General features: G+C 49.8%; 7 protein-coding genes across 7 annotated transcripts; 5 read left to right on the top strand and 2 right to left on the bottom strand.

Moving 5' to 3' along the window:
• The first annotated feature begins 2,523 nt into the window (after positions 1 to 2,523).
• Positions 2,524 to 4,089, top strand: LOC117144668 (O-glucosyltransferase rumi). The gene is made up of 2 exons (XM_033309986.1): positions 2,524 to 2,722; positions 2,773 to 4,089. The coding sequence occupies exons 1-2, from the start codon at positions 2,587 to 2,589 to the stop codon at positions 3,870 to 3,872; spliced, it is 1,236 nt and encodes a 411-aa protein (XP_033165877.1). The 5' UTR covers positions 2,524 to 2,586; the 3' UTR covers positions 3,873 to 4,089.
• On the top strand, positions 4,090 to 5,410 carry LOC117144669 (O-glucosyltransferase rumi). Its single transcript, XM_033309987.1, has 2 exons — positions 4,090 to 4,220; positions 4,280 to 5,410. Exons 1-2 carry the CDS (start codon positions 4,109 to 4,111, stop codon positions 5,374 to 5,376), a joined length of 1,209 nt encoding a protein of 402 aa, XP_033165878.1. The 5' UTR covers positions 4,090 to 4,108; the 3' UTR covers positions 5,377 to 5,410.
• A 103-nt stretch (positions 5,411 to 5,513) lies between these two features.
• On the top strand, positions 5,514 to 6,648 carry LOC117143607 (mitochondrial ribosome-associated GTPase 1). Its single transcript, XM_033308359.1, has 2 exons — positions 5,514 to 5,768; positions 5,821 to 6,648. Exons 1-2 carry the CDS (start codon positions 5,570 to 5,572, stop codon positions 6,591 to 6,593), a joined length of 972 nt encoding a protein of 323 aa, XP_033164250.1. The 5' UTR covers positions 5,514 to 5,569; the 3' UTR covers positions 6,594 to 6,648.
• Positions 6,487 to 7,476, bottom strand: LOC117143610 (chromobox protein homolog 1). The gene has a single exon (XM_033308364.1). It carries the CDS (start codon positions 7,374 to 7,376, stop codon positions 6,663 to 6,665), a length of 714 nt encoding a protein of 237 aa, XP_033164255.1. The 5' UTR covers positions 7,377 to 7,476; the 3' UTR covers positions 6,487 to 6,662.
• A 19-nt stretch (positions 7,477 to 7,495) lies between these two features.
• Positions 7,496 to 10,156, top strand: LOC117143605 (protein vreteno). Its single transcript, XM_033308356.1, has 6 exons — positions 7,496 to 7,878; positions 7,942 to 8,352; positions 8,418 to 9,234; positions 9,294 to 9,478; positions 9,537 to 9,730; positions 9,785 to 10,156. The coding sequence occupies exons 1-6, from the start codon at positions 7,568 to 7,570 to the stop codon at positions 9,940 to 9,942; spliced, it is 2,076 nt and encodes a 691-aa protein (XP_033164247.1). The 5' UTR covers positions 7,496 to 7,567; the 3' UTR covers positions 9,943 to 10,156.
• On the bottom strand, positions 10,082 to 11,934 carry LOC117143606. The gene is made up of 4 exons (XM_033308357.1): positions 11,013 to 11,934; positions 10,347 to 10,955; positions 10,234 to 10,287; positions 10,082 to 10,175 (listed from the first exon to the last, which is right to left on the bottom strand). The coding sequence occupies exons 1-4, from the start codon at positions 11,814 to 11,816 to the stop codon at positions 10,104 to 10,106; spliced, it is 1,539 nt and encodes a 512-aa protein (XP_033164248.1). The 5' UTR covers positions 11,817 to 11,934; the 3' UTR covers positions 10,082 to 10,103.
• Positions 11,935 to 11,993: 59 nt separating this feature from the next.
• LOC117143604 (endoribonuclease Dcr-1) lies at positions 11,994 to 19,094 on the top strand. Its single transcript, XM_033308355.1, has 4 exons — positions 11,994 to 14,704; positions 14,757 to 16,365; positions 16,423 to 18,518; positions 18,581 to 19,094. Exons 1-4 carry the CDS (start codon positions 12,071 to 12,073, stop codon positions 18,989 to 18,991), a joined length of 6,750 nt encoding a protein of 2,249 aa, XP_033164246.1. The 5' UTR covers positions 11,994 to 12,070; the 3' UTR covers positions 18,992 to 19,094.
• The last annotated feature ends 74 nt before the right edge of the window (positions 19,095 to 19,168 follow it).

The following is a 19,168-nucleotide window of genomic DNA, read 5'->3' as shown; positions in this document are numbered from 1 at the left end:
TGGACGACTAGCCCAACCCTGAAGATAACAAAATTCAACACACCACTCGGCAGGCGAGTTACCGCTCTGGAAAAGCGATTTTCCAATGCGCATGTGCACTCACCAGCCAGGAAATTACGGAAAAATGCGAGAGGTGGGAGAAATTGGGAGCGAGAGCGGAGCATAAATGAAATGTGTTACAGCCACTTGGCTGGCATGAAGGTAAGGAATCTGCATAAACTGCCTATGCCACGTTATGATGAATCATCTGGTTGGGTTAGGCATGCCACATTTCACGTGAACTTCGAGTGGGAGTTGGTGGAAATGGGTGGTTATAGGTGGTGGACGGGGGTGCAGCCATTTGCCTGCCCAAAGGAGTGGAGTACACATAATTGATGTATGTGGGGCCCAGGCCAGACAGCGTGACTGCGGCTAATGGCAGCTGTTTGAACTGGCCAACGACCATTTGGCAGACGTTCTACGGAAAGCAGTCTACGATTATTATCTATAATCAATACAAGAAGTTACGACAAACGACTTCCGGCATTACACAAACGAGAAAGGTTGCCCAAAATGGAAATCAATCGAGTCATTAGAAGGCGAGGGTCGCCACGCCACCGAAATGCAAATGATTCCAAGTTTTTCTCCCAAGAACCATTGATTGGAAACTCTAGTCGGAGGGGCTCCCAAACGCATCGATACGTCTGAATGCGCAGAGAAGATTTACGTGTGACTTCGGTTCCAAAAGCTTCATTATGACCGCATATATTTCCATAAACAAAGCGAAGCTTTAGTCACCGCCAAGCTCGAATTACTGTGTTTGTTTCATTTTTTTATTTAACGTTTTCAGTATTTCGATATGGTGTTCCAAACGAGTTTAACGAAAAGACCTCAAAGATAGCCAAGTTATTTCTTAGTCCCTGCAAGGCACAGATACAGTTCAACTTCCGTTCAATTTAACAAACAACTAGATGTTGAATCTGATTAAGATATCTTACTATTCCCCTATGCTTTATCCACTACATTATTACAACTAAATATATACATTAAATAAGTAACATACTCTAATCCATGTTGTACCATACAATAAGATTTACAGTAAGCCATTAAAATGGAAAATAGGCAACTGATCTCAAGAGATGTTTAGAGTTGCGGAAGTGGGCCTGCACTCCAGAACTCCAGTGGTGCACCTCGCTCGTGGCTAGCGATAATTATCAAGTCAATAACTCAACACTAATTAGTCAGGTGCTTTGATGGGCGGGCGGGCGCAGGAGGGGCGGGGCAATGCGACCCTAGGTCGCGGACCAAAAACAAAAAGCCGTCCAATGTGAAAACGAAAGCGATACGATTTTTTTGTCGGCGAGCAGGAAAATCGGCCGCTGGATGGGAAACGAAAATCAAAGTCGAGAAACGAACAGCCCAGGTGGAATGCGGCGGAATGGGAAACTGGAGCTCTCGAAAGCAAGCCAAATGCCAGGTAAATTAAATCGCAGCATCGGCGGCGGTAGCAAATCAACTTAATGACGATGGCTGGCAACTTTTCCAACAGTTTTTTCTTCCATTTTATTTTTCTATTTTTTGTATTTTATCTGGCGATCGGATCGTGAGGTGAAATGAATTTAAGTTGCCTTTTTTACGAGCCACAATAAAGGGGCTAAAAAATCGATGAGTGCTCAATTAACTGTTATTCGTAGTACGCCCACACACATACACACGCACGCACACATGCAGATGCAGATACACTTGCAAATAAATAACAATACATATGTATTACCTTTTTCAGTTGAACTTTTGGTGGCTTTTTGGCAATTGACTCAACAAAACAACATCATTTTCGCAATTGGGCCACTCCCACTACGATTTTTCGTTGCCAATATTACAATCCGGACTTTATTTAGTTGCCCACCACTGTTAAACACAATTTACTTTTTGCAGTTATGTCAACTTCTCTCTTTCAGCGCGGCGTCCTTTGTTGTTGTCGTTGCAAAATTGTTCGTGTAAATTATGTACAATGGTGGTTGTTTCAGGTTGCAGGTGGTCTAAAACACTCGCGTTCGTTGGGTTTACGTGGTTTCGATTGCACTGGGTGCCGCACGCATAATTTGCAAATTGCAAATCGTCGTTTTCGTTCGTAATTTGGCTATTGGCTGGCTTTAACACGGAGAAAACTTTCGACGTTTCTTGTTGGTTTTCTTATAATGGTTGGAGCGGCCAGTGTGTGCACACCGCGTCGAAAGTAAAACTCAGCGAACAGTTACTCGCTTAGGGTGACCATCAGATGGTTGGTCATGCAAAATGATGGTTACTACTGCAGGGCTTTGCCTAGCAATGCAGTGACATGGTCTGCTTAATAAAGTAACAGTTCAGTCACTGCTTTGCTACCAGGATTGCCAGGTAATGAAAGTTATTAAAAACATTATTATTACGTTATATGCAGCTAAATGGCAGAAAGTATTTTATTTTCTACATAATTTGTAGACATTTCATTGAACTTTAAAACATCTTTCCCTAAAAGCGTTTCTGGAATATCGATAGTTTCAATTGATGTGGCAACCCTATTGCTGACGCCGCAATCAAAGGCTAAAAAATTTGTTTACATTCAAAGAAATGCTAATAAACCATATTTTATTCGGATTATTAATTAGTTTGGTAGGAACAGGAGGTGCAGAAGATGACGGACTTTGCAGTGCCGATCGAAAATCCTGTGCACAAAGTGAACCCGAGCAAATAAACGAGGATGAATGTAAGCAACTTGTTGCCGGCTTCGATTAATTAATTAATCAATTAATTTAGTTAGCTTCAAGATACGTCGCCAGATCGAGAAAGCTAACGCCGACTACAAGCCGTGCAGCAGTGATCCCCAGGACAGCGACTGCTCCTGCCACGCGGATGTTCTGAAGCGGGATCTCGCGCCCTACAAGTCAACAGGTGTCACCCGGCAGATGATCGAGAGTTCGGCGCGGTACGGCACCAAATACAAGATCTACGGACATCGCCTGTACCGGGATGCCAACTGCATGTTCCCAGCCCGCTGCGAGGGCATTGAGCACTTCCTGCTGCCGCTGGTGGCGACGCTGCCCGACATGGACTTGGTCATCAATACCAGGGACTATCCGCAGCTGAATGCGGCGTGGGGCAACGCTGCTGGTGGTCCCGTCTTCTCCTTCTCCAAGACAAAGGAGTACCGCGACATCATGTACCCAGCGTGGACATTCTGGGCCGGAGGACCGGCCACCAAGCTGCATCCTCGTGGCATTGGACGCTGGGATCAGATGCGCGAGAAGCTGGAGAAGCGTGCGGCAGCTATTCCCTGGTCACAGAAACGCAGTCTGGGCTTCTTTCGCGGTTCACGCACCTCGGACGAACGTGATTCTCTGATTCTGCTCTCGCGCCGCAATCCGGAGCTAGTCGAAGCTCAATACACCAAAAATCAGGGCTGGAAGTCGCCCAAGGATACACTGGACGCCCCGGCCGCTGATGAGGTCTCCTTCGAGGACCACTGCAAGTACAAGTACTTGTTCAATTTCCGCGGTGTGGCCGCCAGTTTTCGTCTGAAGCACTTGTTCCTCTGCAAGTCGCTGGTCTTCCATGTGGGCGACGAGTGGCAGGAGTTCTTCTACGACCAACTGAAGCCCTGGGTGCACTATGTGCCGCTCAAGAGCTACCCCAGTCAGCAGGAGTATGAGCACATCTTGTCATTCTTCAAGAAAAACGATGCGCTGGCCCAGGAGATCGCCCAGCGTGGATACGACTTCATCTGGGAGCATCTGCGCATGAAGGACATCAAGTGCTACTGGCGCAAGCTGCTCAAGCGATATGTGAAGCTGCTGCAATACGAGGTTAAGCCGGAGGATCAACTAATTTACATAGGGCCCAAAAAGGATGAGCTGTAGCGATGAGGAAGCCCTCTCACTTCTCATTTTGTATTAAGTTGCTTAGAGCAGCGTGAATCTCTCTGTCCGCATTCCATGCAGTTTTGATGTCCAAGATTTGGAGAACAACTCGAATATTTTCCTATTTATAGATAGCATTTTTACGATCTTTATAACAATCGAAAGCCATTTGTTTTAAGACTCAAAGTTTAAAATATATTTGGAAGAAATATGTAAATTCTCTTTAAATTTTAATTATGACCCGGCCAAGGATATGTTTTTTAGTTGGAGCCCTAATCCTCTCCTGCACTTGCGTTTCGTGCTCCAAGGACAAATGCGCTGCCATCGAACACAAACCGAACTCAAATAGTTAGCTATATAGAATATAGAAATTTTGAAGTAACCTTTTAAAGATTTGTATCCTTCAGCCAGCTACGACTTTGTGCCTTACATCCTGCACGCCCTGGCGGTCCATCGACCTTGCGAACTTGGTGATCCGAAATGCCTCTGCTATGTGGCGACCATTCAAAAGAATTTGGAACCGTATGTGGACAAGGGGATTACACCTGAGATGATGACGCAATCCAAACGGTTGGGCACTTTTTACCAGATTATCCGTGGACGCATCTATCGCCAGCAGAAGTGCCTGCATCCCAAGCGGTGTGCCGACGTGGAGGATCTGCTCTTGGACATGGCCAGTGGTGTGCCAGACCTGGAATTCGTTCTCAATGTGCGCGACTGGCCGCAGGTGCACTTTCTGTCCGGCCTAAGTGGTCCGGTCTTATCCTACTCCATCACGGATCGCCATTTGGACATCATGTACCCAGCGTGGTCGTTTTGGACGGGTCCCATCCTGCAGCACTATCCCCACGGTGTAGGTCGCTGGGACTGGATGCGCAAACATTTGGTGGCCAGGGCGTCGGAGTTGCCGTGGAATGCCAAGCGCGCTATTGGTTTCTTTAGGGGCTCACGATCCTCGCCAGAACGCGATAATCTAGTCAGGCTCTCCCAAATGCGGCCAGACCTGGTTGATGCCCAGTACACGCTGCCAGCGACGGACGCCGATCCCGTCGAGAAGATGCCTTTGGTCGAGCACTGCCAATACAAGTATCTGTTCAATTTCCGCGGTGTGGCCGCCAGTTTCCGGCTGCGGCACATACTACTCTGCCGCTCGCTGGTGCTCCACGTGGGCGACCAGTGGCAGGAGTTCTTCTACAGCCAACTGAAGCCCTGGGTGCACTACGTTCCGGTGGCCAGCGACGCTGACGTGGAGGAGCTGGCCGAGTTGATTCTATATCTGCGCGAGCACGACGATCTGGCGGAGGAGATTGCGGAACGGGGACAGCAGTTCGTTTGGCTCCACCTCCGAATGGAGGATGTGCAGTGCTATTGGAGTAAGATGCTCCAGGAATACGCAAAGTTGCTCACTTATAAAGTGCAACGGGAACCGGGACTTCTGAAGGTATCCAACAAGAAAGCGGTGCAGCTGTATCGCGGACAAGAAACGCAGTATTTTCAATCTTAGTTCTGTACAAAATAAAGTGCTTAAATCTTTTTAAAATCTGTAAAATTTATTTTAAATTCAAATTTAAATCAGCCAGTGCTACCACATCCATCTGTGTGACCACACAGAGCCATGGGTCAATTGTTACGTCACTGGCCAACAGCTGTTTGAAAGTTTTGATTTGGATTCGCTATCGTTACATGGATTCCGCATCATGGCAGCGCAGCTGAATCCATTCCGCAATGCCTTCCGGCTGCCGTCCAAGCAGCGCATCAACTGGTTTCCCGGCCACATGACCAAGGGTATGCGACAAATCCAGCAAAAACTACGAAATGTGGACTGCATAGTCGAGATTCACGATGCACGCATCCCATTGGCGGGCAGAAACTCCCAGTTCTTTGACACAATCACCGGTGAGTACGTTTACAACCATAAGCTACCACTTAATACGGCTTTATTCCCCAGGAAGTGGTGTTAAACCGCATATTCTGGTGCTGAACAAAGTCGATCTGCTGGGCGCCAAACAGCAGAAGGGCGTGCTCCAGCAGCTGAGGAGGCAGCAGCCCGAACTGCAGCACATCCTGTTCACCAACTGCAAGGATCAGCGCAACAACGGCGTGCTGGACATCTTGCCCCTGGCCACGCGCCTCGTGAGCGAGAGCAGTCGCTTCAATCGCACCCAAGCTGCCGAGCACAATCTGATGATCATCGGCGTGCCCAATGTGGGCAAGAGTTCCGTGATCAATGTGCTGCGGAATGTGCATCTCAAGAAGAAGAGCGCCGCACGCGTGGGCGCCGAAGCGGGTATAACTCGATCCGTCGGCGAACGCATCAAAATCCAAGAGAATCCGCCTGTTTACATGATCGACACACCCGGTATCCTCCAGCCCTCCATTAAGGATGATGAAATGGGCATGAAGCTGGCCCTGGTGGGCTGCCTTCCCGATCACATCGTGGGCGAGGATCTGATAGCCGACTACCTGCTGTACTGGCTGAATACCCACCGCAAATACGACTACGTGGAGATGCTGAAGCTCAGCTCCGGACCCAGTGACGACATCAGCGCCGTGCTGGCGGAGTACGCTCATCGGGAGGAGCTGTTCCACAAGGTCAAGCAGTACGACGGACGCGTGGAGGTGATGACAAATTTATTGGCGGCCGCGCGAAAGTTCATTCACTTCTTTCGCTCCGGCCAGTTGGGTCACATAAATCTGGACGAACCCAGTGGTTTCAGATAGCTTTACATATGTACGAATTAAACTTAGGAGCTAAGATTAAACACTGAACAGTCGATTCTGCTCGAGTCCTTATTGATTTTCCGTCATGGGCACATCGATGGCAATGTCGCCAACGCCGGGCACTGGAATCGAGTACGAAACGCCTGCCAAATCGTCGGTATCGTCGGCTAGATCCATGGGCGCATGGTGCTGCGGCACCTGGTCCACCTGCGGCGCCATTCCACCGAGATGTCCAGCCAACTCAGCGGCCTGATCCACCTCCGGCGGCACTTCGACGGGCGCACTGCTAGTGTGCGGATAACTGGTGCGCGAGGCCGCCAAACGCAGCTCCTCCGGCACGCCCTTCATTCGCATTGCAATGTGACGGGAGTAAGGCGCCATCTTCTGGAAATATTCAATCAGCATTTTCGGATCCTTCTCCACGATCTGTGCCGATGGCACCAAGTCGAACTCGTCGCAGAACTGCCAGCGCACCAGATACTTGATGTCGCCCGTCACATCCGTGGCGCCCACGATCTCGGCCAGCTCCAGGCCGCGCTCGTAGCCGCGCAGCTTCTGGATCTCCTCGCACTTGGGTTTCTTCTCGCCGCGCTTCTTGGACTTGGCGCGCGACTCCTCGAATTTCTGGATGAGATTCGGGCAATCGCAGTTCTCCTCGGGCTCCCAGGTGTTGTCCGCCGACGTGTAGCCACGCCACTTGATGAAGTACTCCACCTTGCCTTCGCTGGTGATGCGCTTGTCCATGATGCGCTCCACCACGAAGTTGGGCTCGTTTTTGACCATTTTTTATGGTGTCTTTACAAGATTGTTTACAATATTTAAAATCGGCTTCGTTTTTTTCACTAGTGCCAGTGTGACCGTGTGCTGACTCCAACACAGTTACAATAGCAACATACTCATGACTGCATAGAAAACGGTCACACTAGCACGCGCTTGCAATTCGAATTCAGGTGAAATTTTAAAGCTCAGGTGCAATGGAATCCGAATACTCGCAGGATGAGTGGTCCGCATTCGATCCGATGTCCAGGGAATACTATGACCAAGCGGGCAACCGTTACACTAACGAGTCTGGTCAGAATCTGATCGTGGAAGCCCCACTGCCGCCCAAGGACGAAAAGGAGCAACGTGCCACCAGGCAGGCGAAGTATCCATACTTGGTGGTTCCGAAAAGCAGTCCCTATGTGACCGAAAAGATGCTTATCAACTTCTTTGGGCGGGCGCTCATCAAGGAGATGGAGTTCCGCCGCTTGTCACGCGTTTACTTTGTCTACTTTGAAAATATCGCGTGGGTTTCTTCAATCACTTTCGCAGGTTATTCAATAATTCGAGCGTATAAACCTTTTTCCAGATCCTTGGAGACGGCGCAACAGCGGGTGCAGCGTTACCCGAACCTGATCAAGTGCATCACTGGTCGCCCGCAAAAGGAGCGAGAAATCACCAGCGATCCGGTGAGTTCCACTGAGCCAATGCCAACACCGGGCCCACCAATTTCGGCCACCGAACGTACACCAGTGAATCGCAACAGAGAGGTTCCCGTTTCGACCGGAGGACAAAAGCATCCGGAGTTCTTCCGGCCACCTCTGGTCACCAAAGAGGATTACAAAAGCGGTTCATTGTTGGCCACCAACGACCCCAGCCAACGTTATCTCAATGTCAAGTACGAGTTCGCCCTGGAGCGCCATGATATCTACAAGCTTAAGGATGAGACCAGGATCCCGCAGGTTGTTCTGCACTTTCGTTTCGGCAGAACGATTCCGTTGTTAGTATTGCCACCTGGTCACCTGCCTCTGATTAGCTAACGAGTATCGTTTCTGCACCACTTAGGTCAACGGTTGCTGTCCCCAAAGAGGATAAAATTAAAAGCCTGCTGGAAGACGGAGTCAGCAAGTGCGTGGTTTGCCAAAACTGGACAGACACTTTCTGCAAGCTGTGCAAAATGCCCATCTGCGATGCCTCCTGTTTCGCCGATGTGGCAGAGCAGCATAAGCAAGCTTGCGCCAAGGGTGAGATACTTAACCTTGACGAAAAGGTAGGCCGGAAGTACCCCAAACCCGGCTTGCCACCGTCCGGATCTAAAGTGAGAATTACTGCATTCGAGCAGACTAACGTGGTCTATGTGCGCTCGGCGGACATCCAGATTGACATCGCGTATTACTCAGTTCTCACGGAGGTAATGATGCTAGGCAAAGATGCCTCCAAACTGAAAAGTACGCCAGTCTGCGGACAAATTGTGCTCTACAAGTTCGAGGGACATATGTCGCGTGCCATGGTGCTAAACGTGGACGACACCAAGGATATCTATGTAGTGTGCATTGATTTCGGAAGTGTTGAAGTCACGCAGCTGGAAAGTCTGTATGAATGCAGTTCGTATTTAGCTGGTTTGACCTGCTATCCCGTAGCCGTTAAATTACGCGGAGTTCCCAGGCGCTTTGTGGGTCCCAACATAAGGGAAGTCATGTACGAACTCGACCAGTCCCTAGTTTTCAATATCAAGTACTCGTCACGTGAGTACGATAACAGCAAGGGCATGCAGGTCGTGGTGATGACCGAGATCGATATTAATAGGAGCCTCAACCGCCTTTTCAAGACCATCCTAACTCCCGTGGAGCCGTCTGTGTCGGACCTGGGATACAAAGAGGACGTAAGAACTTTAAAAAAAATCACCAAGTTGTCATTTGTAATGCCTTTATTTGGTTTCAGTTCCTTCCATACATTCCCTTGCACTTTGGAAAGAACATAAATGTAGTGGTAATGGACAACACATTCCTCAACTGCGGCTTTATCTACTGCACCCCCATAGATTTGGCTTACGAAGTCACCAAAATGCAGCGAGACATACAGGAGTATGGGGAAAAGATTGCCAAGTGCGCAATCTACGCACCGTCGTAAAGTTACTCTCTTTACTTTCTTTTGCCCATTTGACTAACGTCCTCTTTTATTTAGAATAAATGAGCTTTGCATAGCTAAGTACGATGGCAAATGGCGTCGAGGTCTCTCTGTAGAGTTGATAGGCGATGGTTATCCCAGCATTTTGTTCATTGACTACGGAAACATAGTGCCAACCCATGTCACCGACATACGTCCCTATCCGCCGCAGTTTATCTACCCTATAATGACCACACAGCTGGATTTGATTGGTAAGTAGGCACTCCAATGATAATTATATTATTTATATGACTCGCTTTTCGTAGGTGTGCCTGAGAAGCCCACCGATGGCCAGATCAAATGGCTGGATAACAATTATCCCATTGGAACCGTCATCACCTGCAGCGAAATCACTTTCGATGAGGAAACAAATAGCTACTCCACTCGCATTGAAAAGCTGAAGGAGCTCTTAAGTTTGGACTAAATTCTCAAAACGTAGCTCGCGCGAAATACGTGAGAACTAATTATGGCCAAAGAAAGGACAAATCTTCCAGGTTAACTCAACTGCTTAGCATTTAGTTAAACAAAATAATTTTGTTTCCATTTATATTCTTGAGTTGAAGTTGAAGTTAAGGTTTTGTTTGTTTAAGTTTTTACTCTCACTTTTCTTGAATAAACCAGTTGAATACAATCCAGACAATCCGATATAGCAGTTTCCTGTAAAGTCACATGGATATACGCATTTGAAGTTGGTAAAGTGTAATACAAATCTCACCTCAAAGAAAACACAGTCAAAAGGTGGCTCATTTTTGGTCCAGTCTGCCAGATCCTATAGGTTATCAATGCAATATGTAGTTTATTTATGAGATAAGAATTCGAAGTACTCACATTACTTGCGCTCGGTATAAGCTGGCTTCGGTAATTCTCAAGATCTTCTAGAGAATCATCTGAACTTCGAGTCATTTGCCCATAGAACTGAAACTCCTCCGGAGAACCTCCGGCTGTGATGAGTGTGTATATTTTGGTGTCCATTGCTCCAACGGCCAGCAGTTGGTTGGCGTGCTGCCTGGCATTGTGATTATAAATAATTAGGTGCTTGCAGCGAAGAGCTCGAAGCGCCGACAAGTCACTGGTCAAAATCAAGCCAACCATTGGTTCTCCATCGGCAAGAGAATTAAATAAGTTCACTTTTTGGGGATCATCTAGCTGCGCATGGTCTAAACTATAACTCTCGCAGTATCCCCTGACCAGGGTGAGGCAATCCTCACTGTTTGCCAATATGCAGCATTTCTCGCCTCGCTCCGCCACTAAGTGATCCAGCATCACGTGCAGAAACTCGAACTTGGCGGAATCGTAAAGTCCCATGCTTGGCCAGGGCGGCAGTATGGCGTTCAGTACCTCCATTATTTCCTTAAACTCTGGATTCTTGCCCAAAGTTTTTAGGAGCACAGGATGATCACAGACAATTTGGAAGATTTCCTTCAACATAGACGATCCCTGAAATATAAATTTGTTGATTTGTTTATGGATGTAAATGGTCTGAATCTATCTTACTGTTTTGGTAGTTTGTGCATATTCAGAAACGAAGATTAATATTTTTTTCTGCAATTCAGCTGGAGTAAGTAGACACAGATATTCCGATTGGGTGAACTCCTTGGGAGGATTTTCTATCTTCAAAGTGTTTTGTGCATACATTTTCTTTTCCATCGAAGTGCTGGAATCGGGGGCTGCATTTGATACATTTTCTTCTTCTTTATGTTGGCTAATTTCCAAATGCGATGAAGCAAGTGCACCCGCCTCGCGCTTGATCTTCTTGAGAACATGAGACCTAAAGGGTGCACTGTCAGCAGGAGGTGGCGATGTGTCTGCACAACCATTCTGGGCATCTATTTTCTGGCACCAGTTGGCTATTTCCAACTGGCGCTGGGTAAAGCACTCCTCCACGGTTTTAATCTCCTCCTGAACCTCGACATCCTTGCTGCCCACTTCCAGCTGATCGTTCTCCTTGAGTTGCTGCTGCTTAAAATATGTCATGGTGTCCACAACCTTGCCGGTGTCATCCTTCAATGTTACTACGGATCCGGTGACCACCAGTGTTCCGTTGCCAGTCCACGTTTTGTGCTTTTTGGTGGTCTGATTACGCCAGAGCACATGGAAGATACGGCTATCTTTAAGCGGATTCTCGTCCGCCCTGAATTCTCGAGGTCCCAGGCTTTGGGTGCCCGCTGGTGTGCCCCATTCGCTGGGTAGATTGTTTTTGGGCCAGGAGCAGGGTGACTGTGGTTCCTCTTTGGGAGGCACCGCTTCACTCTCTCGCTTTGCAGCGCGGCGCATGGAAGGAGCTTTGGAACGCCGCATTATGGTGGTCAAGAAGAGGATTACCGGGTGCACACGGGCTGTATAGTTATTTTAACAACTTATGCTATAAAGAAAATATAAATACAAGGCGCAATCTATTTTCAAGCCACCTGGAAGTGTGACCAAGGGAGTGAACTGCGAAGGGTATTCCGAACCATGGTCACACTGTCATTCCGCTAGTAGCCGGCTCTGGACGATTTTCTGATAGAAATCACGCAGAGGCAGTGGTGTTTTTGTGAATCCCCTCAGCCACGATGGCGTTTCACTGGTGCGACAACAACCTGCACACCACGGTGTTCACGCCGCGCGACTTTCAGGTGGAGCTGCTGGCCTCCGCCTACGAGCGGAACACGATTATCTGCCTGGGCCATCGCAGTTCCAAGGAGTTCATAGCCCTCAAGCTGCTCCAGGAGCTGTCGCGTCGAGCACGCCGACATGGTCGTGTCAGTGTCTATCTCAGTTGCGAGGTTGGCACCAGCACGGAACCAAGCTCCATCTACACGATGCTCACCCACTTGACTGACCTGCGGGTGTGGCAGGAGCAGCCGGACATGCAGATTCCCTTTGATCATTGCTGGACGGACTATCACGTTTCCATCCTACGGCCAGAGGGATTTCTTTATCTGCTCGAAACTCGCGATCTGCTGCTGAGCAGCGTCGAACTGATTGTGCTGGAAGATTGTCACGACAGCGCCGTTTATCAGAGGATAAGGCCTCTGTTCGAGAATCACATCATGCCAGCACCACCGGCGGACAGGCCACGGATTCTCGGACTCGCTGGACCGCTGCACAGCGCCGGATGTGAGCTGCAGCAACTGAGCGCCATGCTGGCCACCCTGGAGCAGAGTGTGCTTTGCCGGATCGAGACGGCCAGTGATATTGTCACCGTGTTGCGTTACTGTTCCCGACCGCACGAATACATCGTACAGTGCGCCCCCTTCGAGATGGACGAACTGTCCCTGGTGCTTGCCGATGTGCTCAACACACACAAGTCCTTTTTATTGGACCACCGCTACGATCCCTACGAGATATACGGCACAGACCAGTTTATGGACGAACTGAAAGACATACCCGATCCCAAGGTGGACCCCCTGAACGTCATCAACTCACTAATGGTCGTGCTGCACGAGATGGGTCCTTGGTGCACGCAGCGGGCTGCCCATCACTTTTACCAAAGCAATGAGAAGTTAAAGGTGAAGACGCCGCACGAACGTCACTACTTGCTCTACTGCCTAGTGAGCACGGCCCTTATCCAACTGCACTCCCTCTGCGAACACGCATTCCAGCGCCATTTGGGTAGTGGCAGCGATTCACGTCAGACCATCGAGCGCTATTCCAGCCCCAAGGTGCGACGTCTGTTGCAGACACTGAGGTGCTTCAAGCCGGAAGAGGTGCACACCCAAGCGGACGGACTGCGCAGGATGCGGCATCAGGTGGATCAGGCGGACTTCAATCGGTTATCTCATACGCTGGAAAGCAAGTGCCGAATGGTGGATCAATTGGACCAACCGCCGACGGAGACACGAGCCCTGGTGGCCAATCTTGAGCAGATTCTGCACACGACAGAGGACAGGCAGACGAACAGAAGCGCCGCTCGAGTGGCTCCAACTCCTACTCCCGCTCATGCGAAGCCGAAACCTAGCTCTGGTGCCAACACTGCACAACCACGAACTCGTAGACGAGTGTACACAAGGCGCCACCACCGGGATCATAATGATGGCAGCGACACGCTCTGCGCACTGATTTACTGCAACCAGAACCACACGGCTCGCGTGCTCTTTGAGCTTCTGGCGGAGATTGGCAGGCGTGATCCCGATCTCAAGTTCCTACGCTGTCAGTACACCACGGACCGGGTGGCAGATCCCACCACAGAGCCCAAAGAGGCTGAGTTGGAGCACCGGCGGCAGGAAGAGGTGCTAAAGCGTTTCCGGATGCACGACTGCAATGTCCTGATCGGCACTTCGGTGCTAGAAGAGGGTATCGATGTGCCCAAGTGCAATTTGGTTGTGCGCTGGGATCCGCCGACCACATATCGCAGTTACGTTCAGTGCAAAGGTCGAGCCCGTGCTGCTCCAGCCTACCATGTCATCCTCGTGGCTCCGAGTTATAAAAGTCCAACTGTAGAGTCAGTTCAGCTGACCGATCGGAGTCATCGGTATATTTGCGGGACTGGTGATACTACAGAGGCGGACAGCGACTCTGATGACTCAGCGATGCCAAACTCGTCCGGTTCGGATCCCTATACTTTTGGCACGGCACGCGGAACCGTGAAGATCCTCAACCCGGAAGTGTTCAGTAAACAACCACCGACAGCGTGCGACATTAAGCTACAGGAGATCCAGGACGAATCGCCAGCCGCAGTGCAGCTGGATACAAGCAACTCCAGCGACGAAGCCGTCAGCATGAGTAACACGTCTCCAAGCGAGAGCAGTACAGAACAAAAGTCCAGACGCTTCCAGTGTGAGCTGAGCTCTTTAACGGAGCCAGAAGACACAAGTGATTCCACAGCCGAAATCGATACTGCTCATAGTTTAGCCAGCACCACGAAGGACTTGGTGCACCAAATGGCACAGTATCGCGAAATCGAGCAGATGCTGCTATCCAAGTGCGCCAACACAGAGCCGCCGGAGCAGGAGCAAAGCGAGGCGGAACGTTTTAGTGCCTGCCTGGCCGCGTACCGACCCAAGCCGCACCTGCTAACAGGCGCCTCCGTGGATCTGGGTTCAGCTATAGCTTTGGTCAACAAGTACTGCGCCCGACTGCCCAGCGACACGTTCACCAAGTTGACGGCTTTGTGGCGCTGCACCAAAAGCGAAAGGGCTGGAGTGACATTGTTTCAGTACACACTCCGGCTGCCCATCAACTCGCCATTGAAGCATGACATTGTCGTAAGTTCTTGTAATACAAATTACTTTCGATTTGTCAAATACTCTTCTTTAGGGTCTTCCGATGCCAACGCAAACATTGGCCCGCCGACTGGCTGCGTTGCAGGCTTGCGTGGAACTGCACAGGATCGGTGAGTTAGACGATCAGTTGCAGCCTATCGGCAAGGAGGGATTTCGCGCCCTGGAGCCGGACTGGGAGTGCTTTGAACTGGAGCCAGAGGACGAACAGATTGTGCAGCTAAGCGATGAACCTCGTCCGGGAACAACGAAGCGGCGTCAGTACTATTACAAACGCATTGCATCCGAATTTTGCGATTGTCGTCCAGTTGCCGGAGCACCATGCTATTTGTACTTTATCCAACTGACGCTCCAATGTCCGATTCCCGAAGAGCAAAACACGCGGGGACGCAAGATTTATCCGCCCGAAGATGCGCAGCAGGGATTCGGCATCCTAACCACAAAACGGATACCCAAGCTAAGTGCTTTCTCGATATTCACGCGTTCCGGTGAGGTGAAGGTTTCCCTGGAGTTGGCTAAGGAGCGCGTGATTCTAACTAGCGAACAAATAGTCTGCATCAACGGATTTTTAAACTACACGTTCACCAATGTACTGCGTTTGCAAAAGTTTCTAATGCTCTTTGATCCGGACTCCACGGAGAATTGTGTATTCATTGTGCCCACCGTGAAGGCACCAGCTGGCGGCAAGCACATCGACTGGCAGTTCCTGGAGCTGATCCAAGCCAATGGAAATACAATGCCACGGGCAGTGCCCGATGAGGAGCGCCAGGCGCAGCCTTTTGATGCCCAACGCTTCCAGGATGCCGTCGTTATGCCGTGGTATCGCAACCAGGATCAACCGCAGTATTTCTATGTGGCGGAGATATGTCCACATCTATCCCCACTTAGCTGCTTCCCTGGTAACAACTACCGCACGTTCAAGCACTACTACCTCGTCAAGTATGGTCTGACCATACAGAAGGCCTCGCAGCCGCTATTGGATGTGGATCACACCAGCGCACGGTTAAACTTCCTCACTCCACGATACGTTAATCGCAAGGGCGTTGCTCTGCCCACTAGTTCGGAGGAGACCAAGCGGGCAAAGCGCGAGAATCTCGAGCAGAAGCAGATTCTTGTGCCAGAGCTCTGCACTGTGCATCCATTCCCCGCCTCCTTGTGGCGAACTGCCGTGTGCCTGCCCTGCATCCTATATCGCATTAATGGGCTTCTGTTGGCCGACGATATTCGGAAACAGGTTTCTGCGGATCTGGGACTGGGAAGGCAACAGATCGAAGATGAGGATTTCGAGTGGCCCATGCTGGACTTTGGGTGGAGTCTATCGGAGGTGCTCAAGAAATCGCGGGAGTCCAAACAAAAGGAGTCCCTTAAGGATGATACTATTAATGGCCAAGACTTAGTTGAAGTTGAGAAGAAGCCGATTAGTGAGGAGAGCCAACTAGATAAGGATTCAAAAGACGATAAAGTTGAGAAAAGTGCTATCGAACTAATCATTGAGGGAGAGGAGAAGCTGCAAGAGGCTGATGACTTCATTGAGATAGGCACTTGGTCAAACGATATGGCCGACGATATAGCTAGTTTTAACCAAGAAGACGACGACGAGGATGACGCCTTCCATCTCCCAGTTTTACCGGCAAACGTTAAGTTCTGTAAGTTATTTAAATCCCTTGCTAAAGATCGGAAATAATCCCTAATACATCTTACAGGTGATCAGCAAACGCGCTACGGTTCGCCCACATTTTGGGATGTAAGCAATGACGAAGGTGCCTTCAAGGGTCCAAAGAACAGTCAGAATAAGCAGGGTGGCAAGGGCAAAGGAAAGGGTACGGCAAAGCCCACATTTAACTATTATGACTCGGACAATTCGCTGGGGTCCAGCTACGACGACGACGATAACGCAGGTCCGCTCAATTACATGCATCACAACTACAGTTCGGATGACGACGATGTGGCAGATGATATCGATGCGGGACGCATTGCGTTCACCTCCAAGAACGAGGCGGAGACTATCGAGACCGCGCAGGAAGTGGAAAAGCGCCAGAAGCAGCTGTCCATCATCCAAGCGACCAATGCTAACGAGAGGCAGTACCAAGAGACAAAGAACATGCTCATCGGATTCAATTTTGAGCGTGGGGACCAGAAGGAACCTCCCACTATAAGATATGAAGAATCCATAGCTAAGCTCAAAACGGAAATTGAATCCGGCGGCATGTTGGTGCCGCACGACCAGCAGTTGGTTCTAAAAAGAAGTGATGCCGCTGAGGCTCAGGTTGCAAAGGTTTCGATGATGGAGCTATTGAAGCAGCTGCTGCCGTATGTAAATGAGGATGTGTTGGCCGAAAAGCTGGGTGATAGGCGAGAACTTCTGCTGTCGGATCTAGTAGAGCTGAATGCAGATTGGGTAGCGCGCCATGAGCAGGAGACCTACAGCGTAATGGGATGTGGAGATAGTTTTGACAACTACAACGATCATCATCGGCTGAACTTGGATGAAAAGCAACTGAAACTGCAATACGAACGAATGGAAATTCAACCACCTACTCCCACAAAGGCCATATCATCAGCCATATTACCAGCTGGATTCAGTTTCGATCGACAACCGGATCTAGTGGGCCATCCTGGACCCAGTCCCAGCATCATTTTGCAAGCCCTCACAATGTCCAATGCTAACGATGGCATCAATCTGGAGCGACTGGAGACAATTGGAGATTCCTTTCTGAAGTATGCCATTACCACCTACTTGTACATCACCTACGAGAATGTGCACGAGGGAAAGCTAAGTCACTTGCGCTCCAAACAGGTTGCCAACCTCAATCTCTATCGCCTGGGCAGACGCAAGAGACTGGGTGAATATATGATAGCCACTAAATTCGAGCCGCACGACAATTGGCTGCCACCCTGCTACTATGTGCCAAAGGAGCTGGAGAAGGCGCTCATCGAGGCGAAGATCCCCACTCACCATTGGAAGCTGGCAGATCTGCTAGACATCAAGAACCTAAGCAGCGTGCAAATCTGCGAGATGGTTCGCGAAAAAGCCGATGCCCTGGGCTTGGAGCAGAATGGGGGTGCCCAAAATGGACAACTTGACGACTCCAATGACAGCTGCAATGATTTCAGCTGTTTTATTCCCTACAATCTTGTTTCGCAACACAGCATTCCGGATAAGTCCATTGCCGATTGCGTCGAAGCCCTCATTGGAGCCTATCTTATTGAGTGCGGACCACGAGGGGCACTACTCTTTATGGCCTGGCTGGGCGTGAGAGTGCTCCCTATCACCAGGCAGCTGGACGGGGGTAACCAGGAGCAACGAATACCCGGTAGCACCAAACCGAACGCCGAAAATGTGGTTACCGTTTACGGTGCATGGCCCACGCCGCGCAGTCCACTGCTGCACTTTGCTCCCAACGCTACGGAGGAGCTGGACCAGCTACTAAGCGGCTTTGAGGAGTTTGAGGAGAGTTTGGGATATAAGTTCCGGGATCGGTCGTACCTGCTGCAAGCGATGACACATGCCAGTTACACGCCCAATCGATTGACCGATTGCTATCAGCGTTTGGAGTTCCTGGGCGATGCTGTTCTAGATTACCTCATTACGCGGCATTTATACGAAGATCCCCGCCAGCATTCTCCAGGCGCATTAACAGATTTGCGGTCAGCACTGGTGAATAACACAATATTCGCCTCCCTGGCTGTTCGCCATGGCTTCCACAAGTTCTTCCGGCACCTCTCGCCGGGCCTTAACGATGTGATTGACCGTTTTGTGCGGATCCAGCAGGAGAATGGTCACAGCATCAGTGAGGAGGTGGGTTATAGGAAAGTCACCAATAATACGACAACTAATTGTAACATTCTACTTGCTTTCAGTACTACTTATTGTCCGAGGAGGAATGCGATGACGCCGAGGACGTTGAGGTGCCCAAGGCATTGGGCGACGTTTTCGAGTCGATCGCAGGTGCCATTTTCCTCGACTCAAACATGTCGCTGGACGTGGTGTGGCACGTATATAGCAACATGATGAGCCCGGAGATCGAGCAGTTCAGCAACTCAGTGCCAAAATCGCCCATTCGGGAGCTGCTCGAGCTGGAGCCGGAAACGGCCAAGTTCGGCAAACCCGAGAAGCTGGCTGATGGGCGACGGGTGCGCGTTACCGTGGATGTCTTCTGCAAAGGAACCTTCCGTGGCATCGGGCGCAACTATCGCATTGCCAAGTGCACGGCGGCCAAATGCGCATTGCGCCAGCTCAAAAAGCAGGGCTTGATAGCCAAAAAAGACTAAGAAGTCATCGCTGCAATCGTGTTTCATTAGATTTAATGATCATTTTTTTAGACATAAGAACTTTAATTGTACAAATCTTAAATAGATTGTCTATGTCGAATAACTGTGCAGAATTCCCTATCTTATTTTATACCTTGCATTATGAGGCATTATCTCAGAGGAAATCGATGTTGATAA

This window comes from Drosophila mauritiana, chromosome 3R (assembly GCF_004382145.1).
Source record: "Drosophila mauritiana strain mau12 chromosome 3R, ASM438214v1, whole genome shotgun sequence".
NCBI classification, from domain to species: Eukaryota; Metazoa; Arthropoda; class Insecta; order Diptera; family Drosophilidae; genus Drosophila; species Drosophila mauritiana.
Note: the sequence above shows the minus strand (reverse complement) of the source record. Positions and strands in the feature narration are given on the sequence as shown.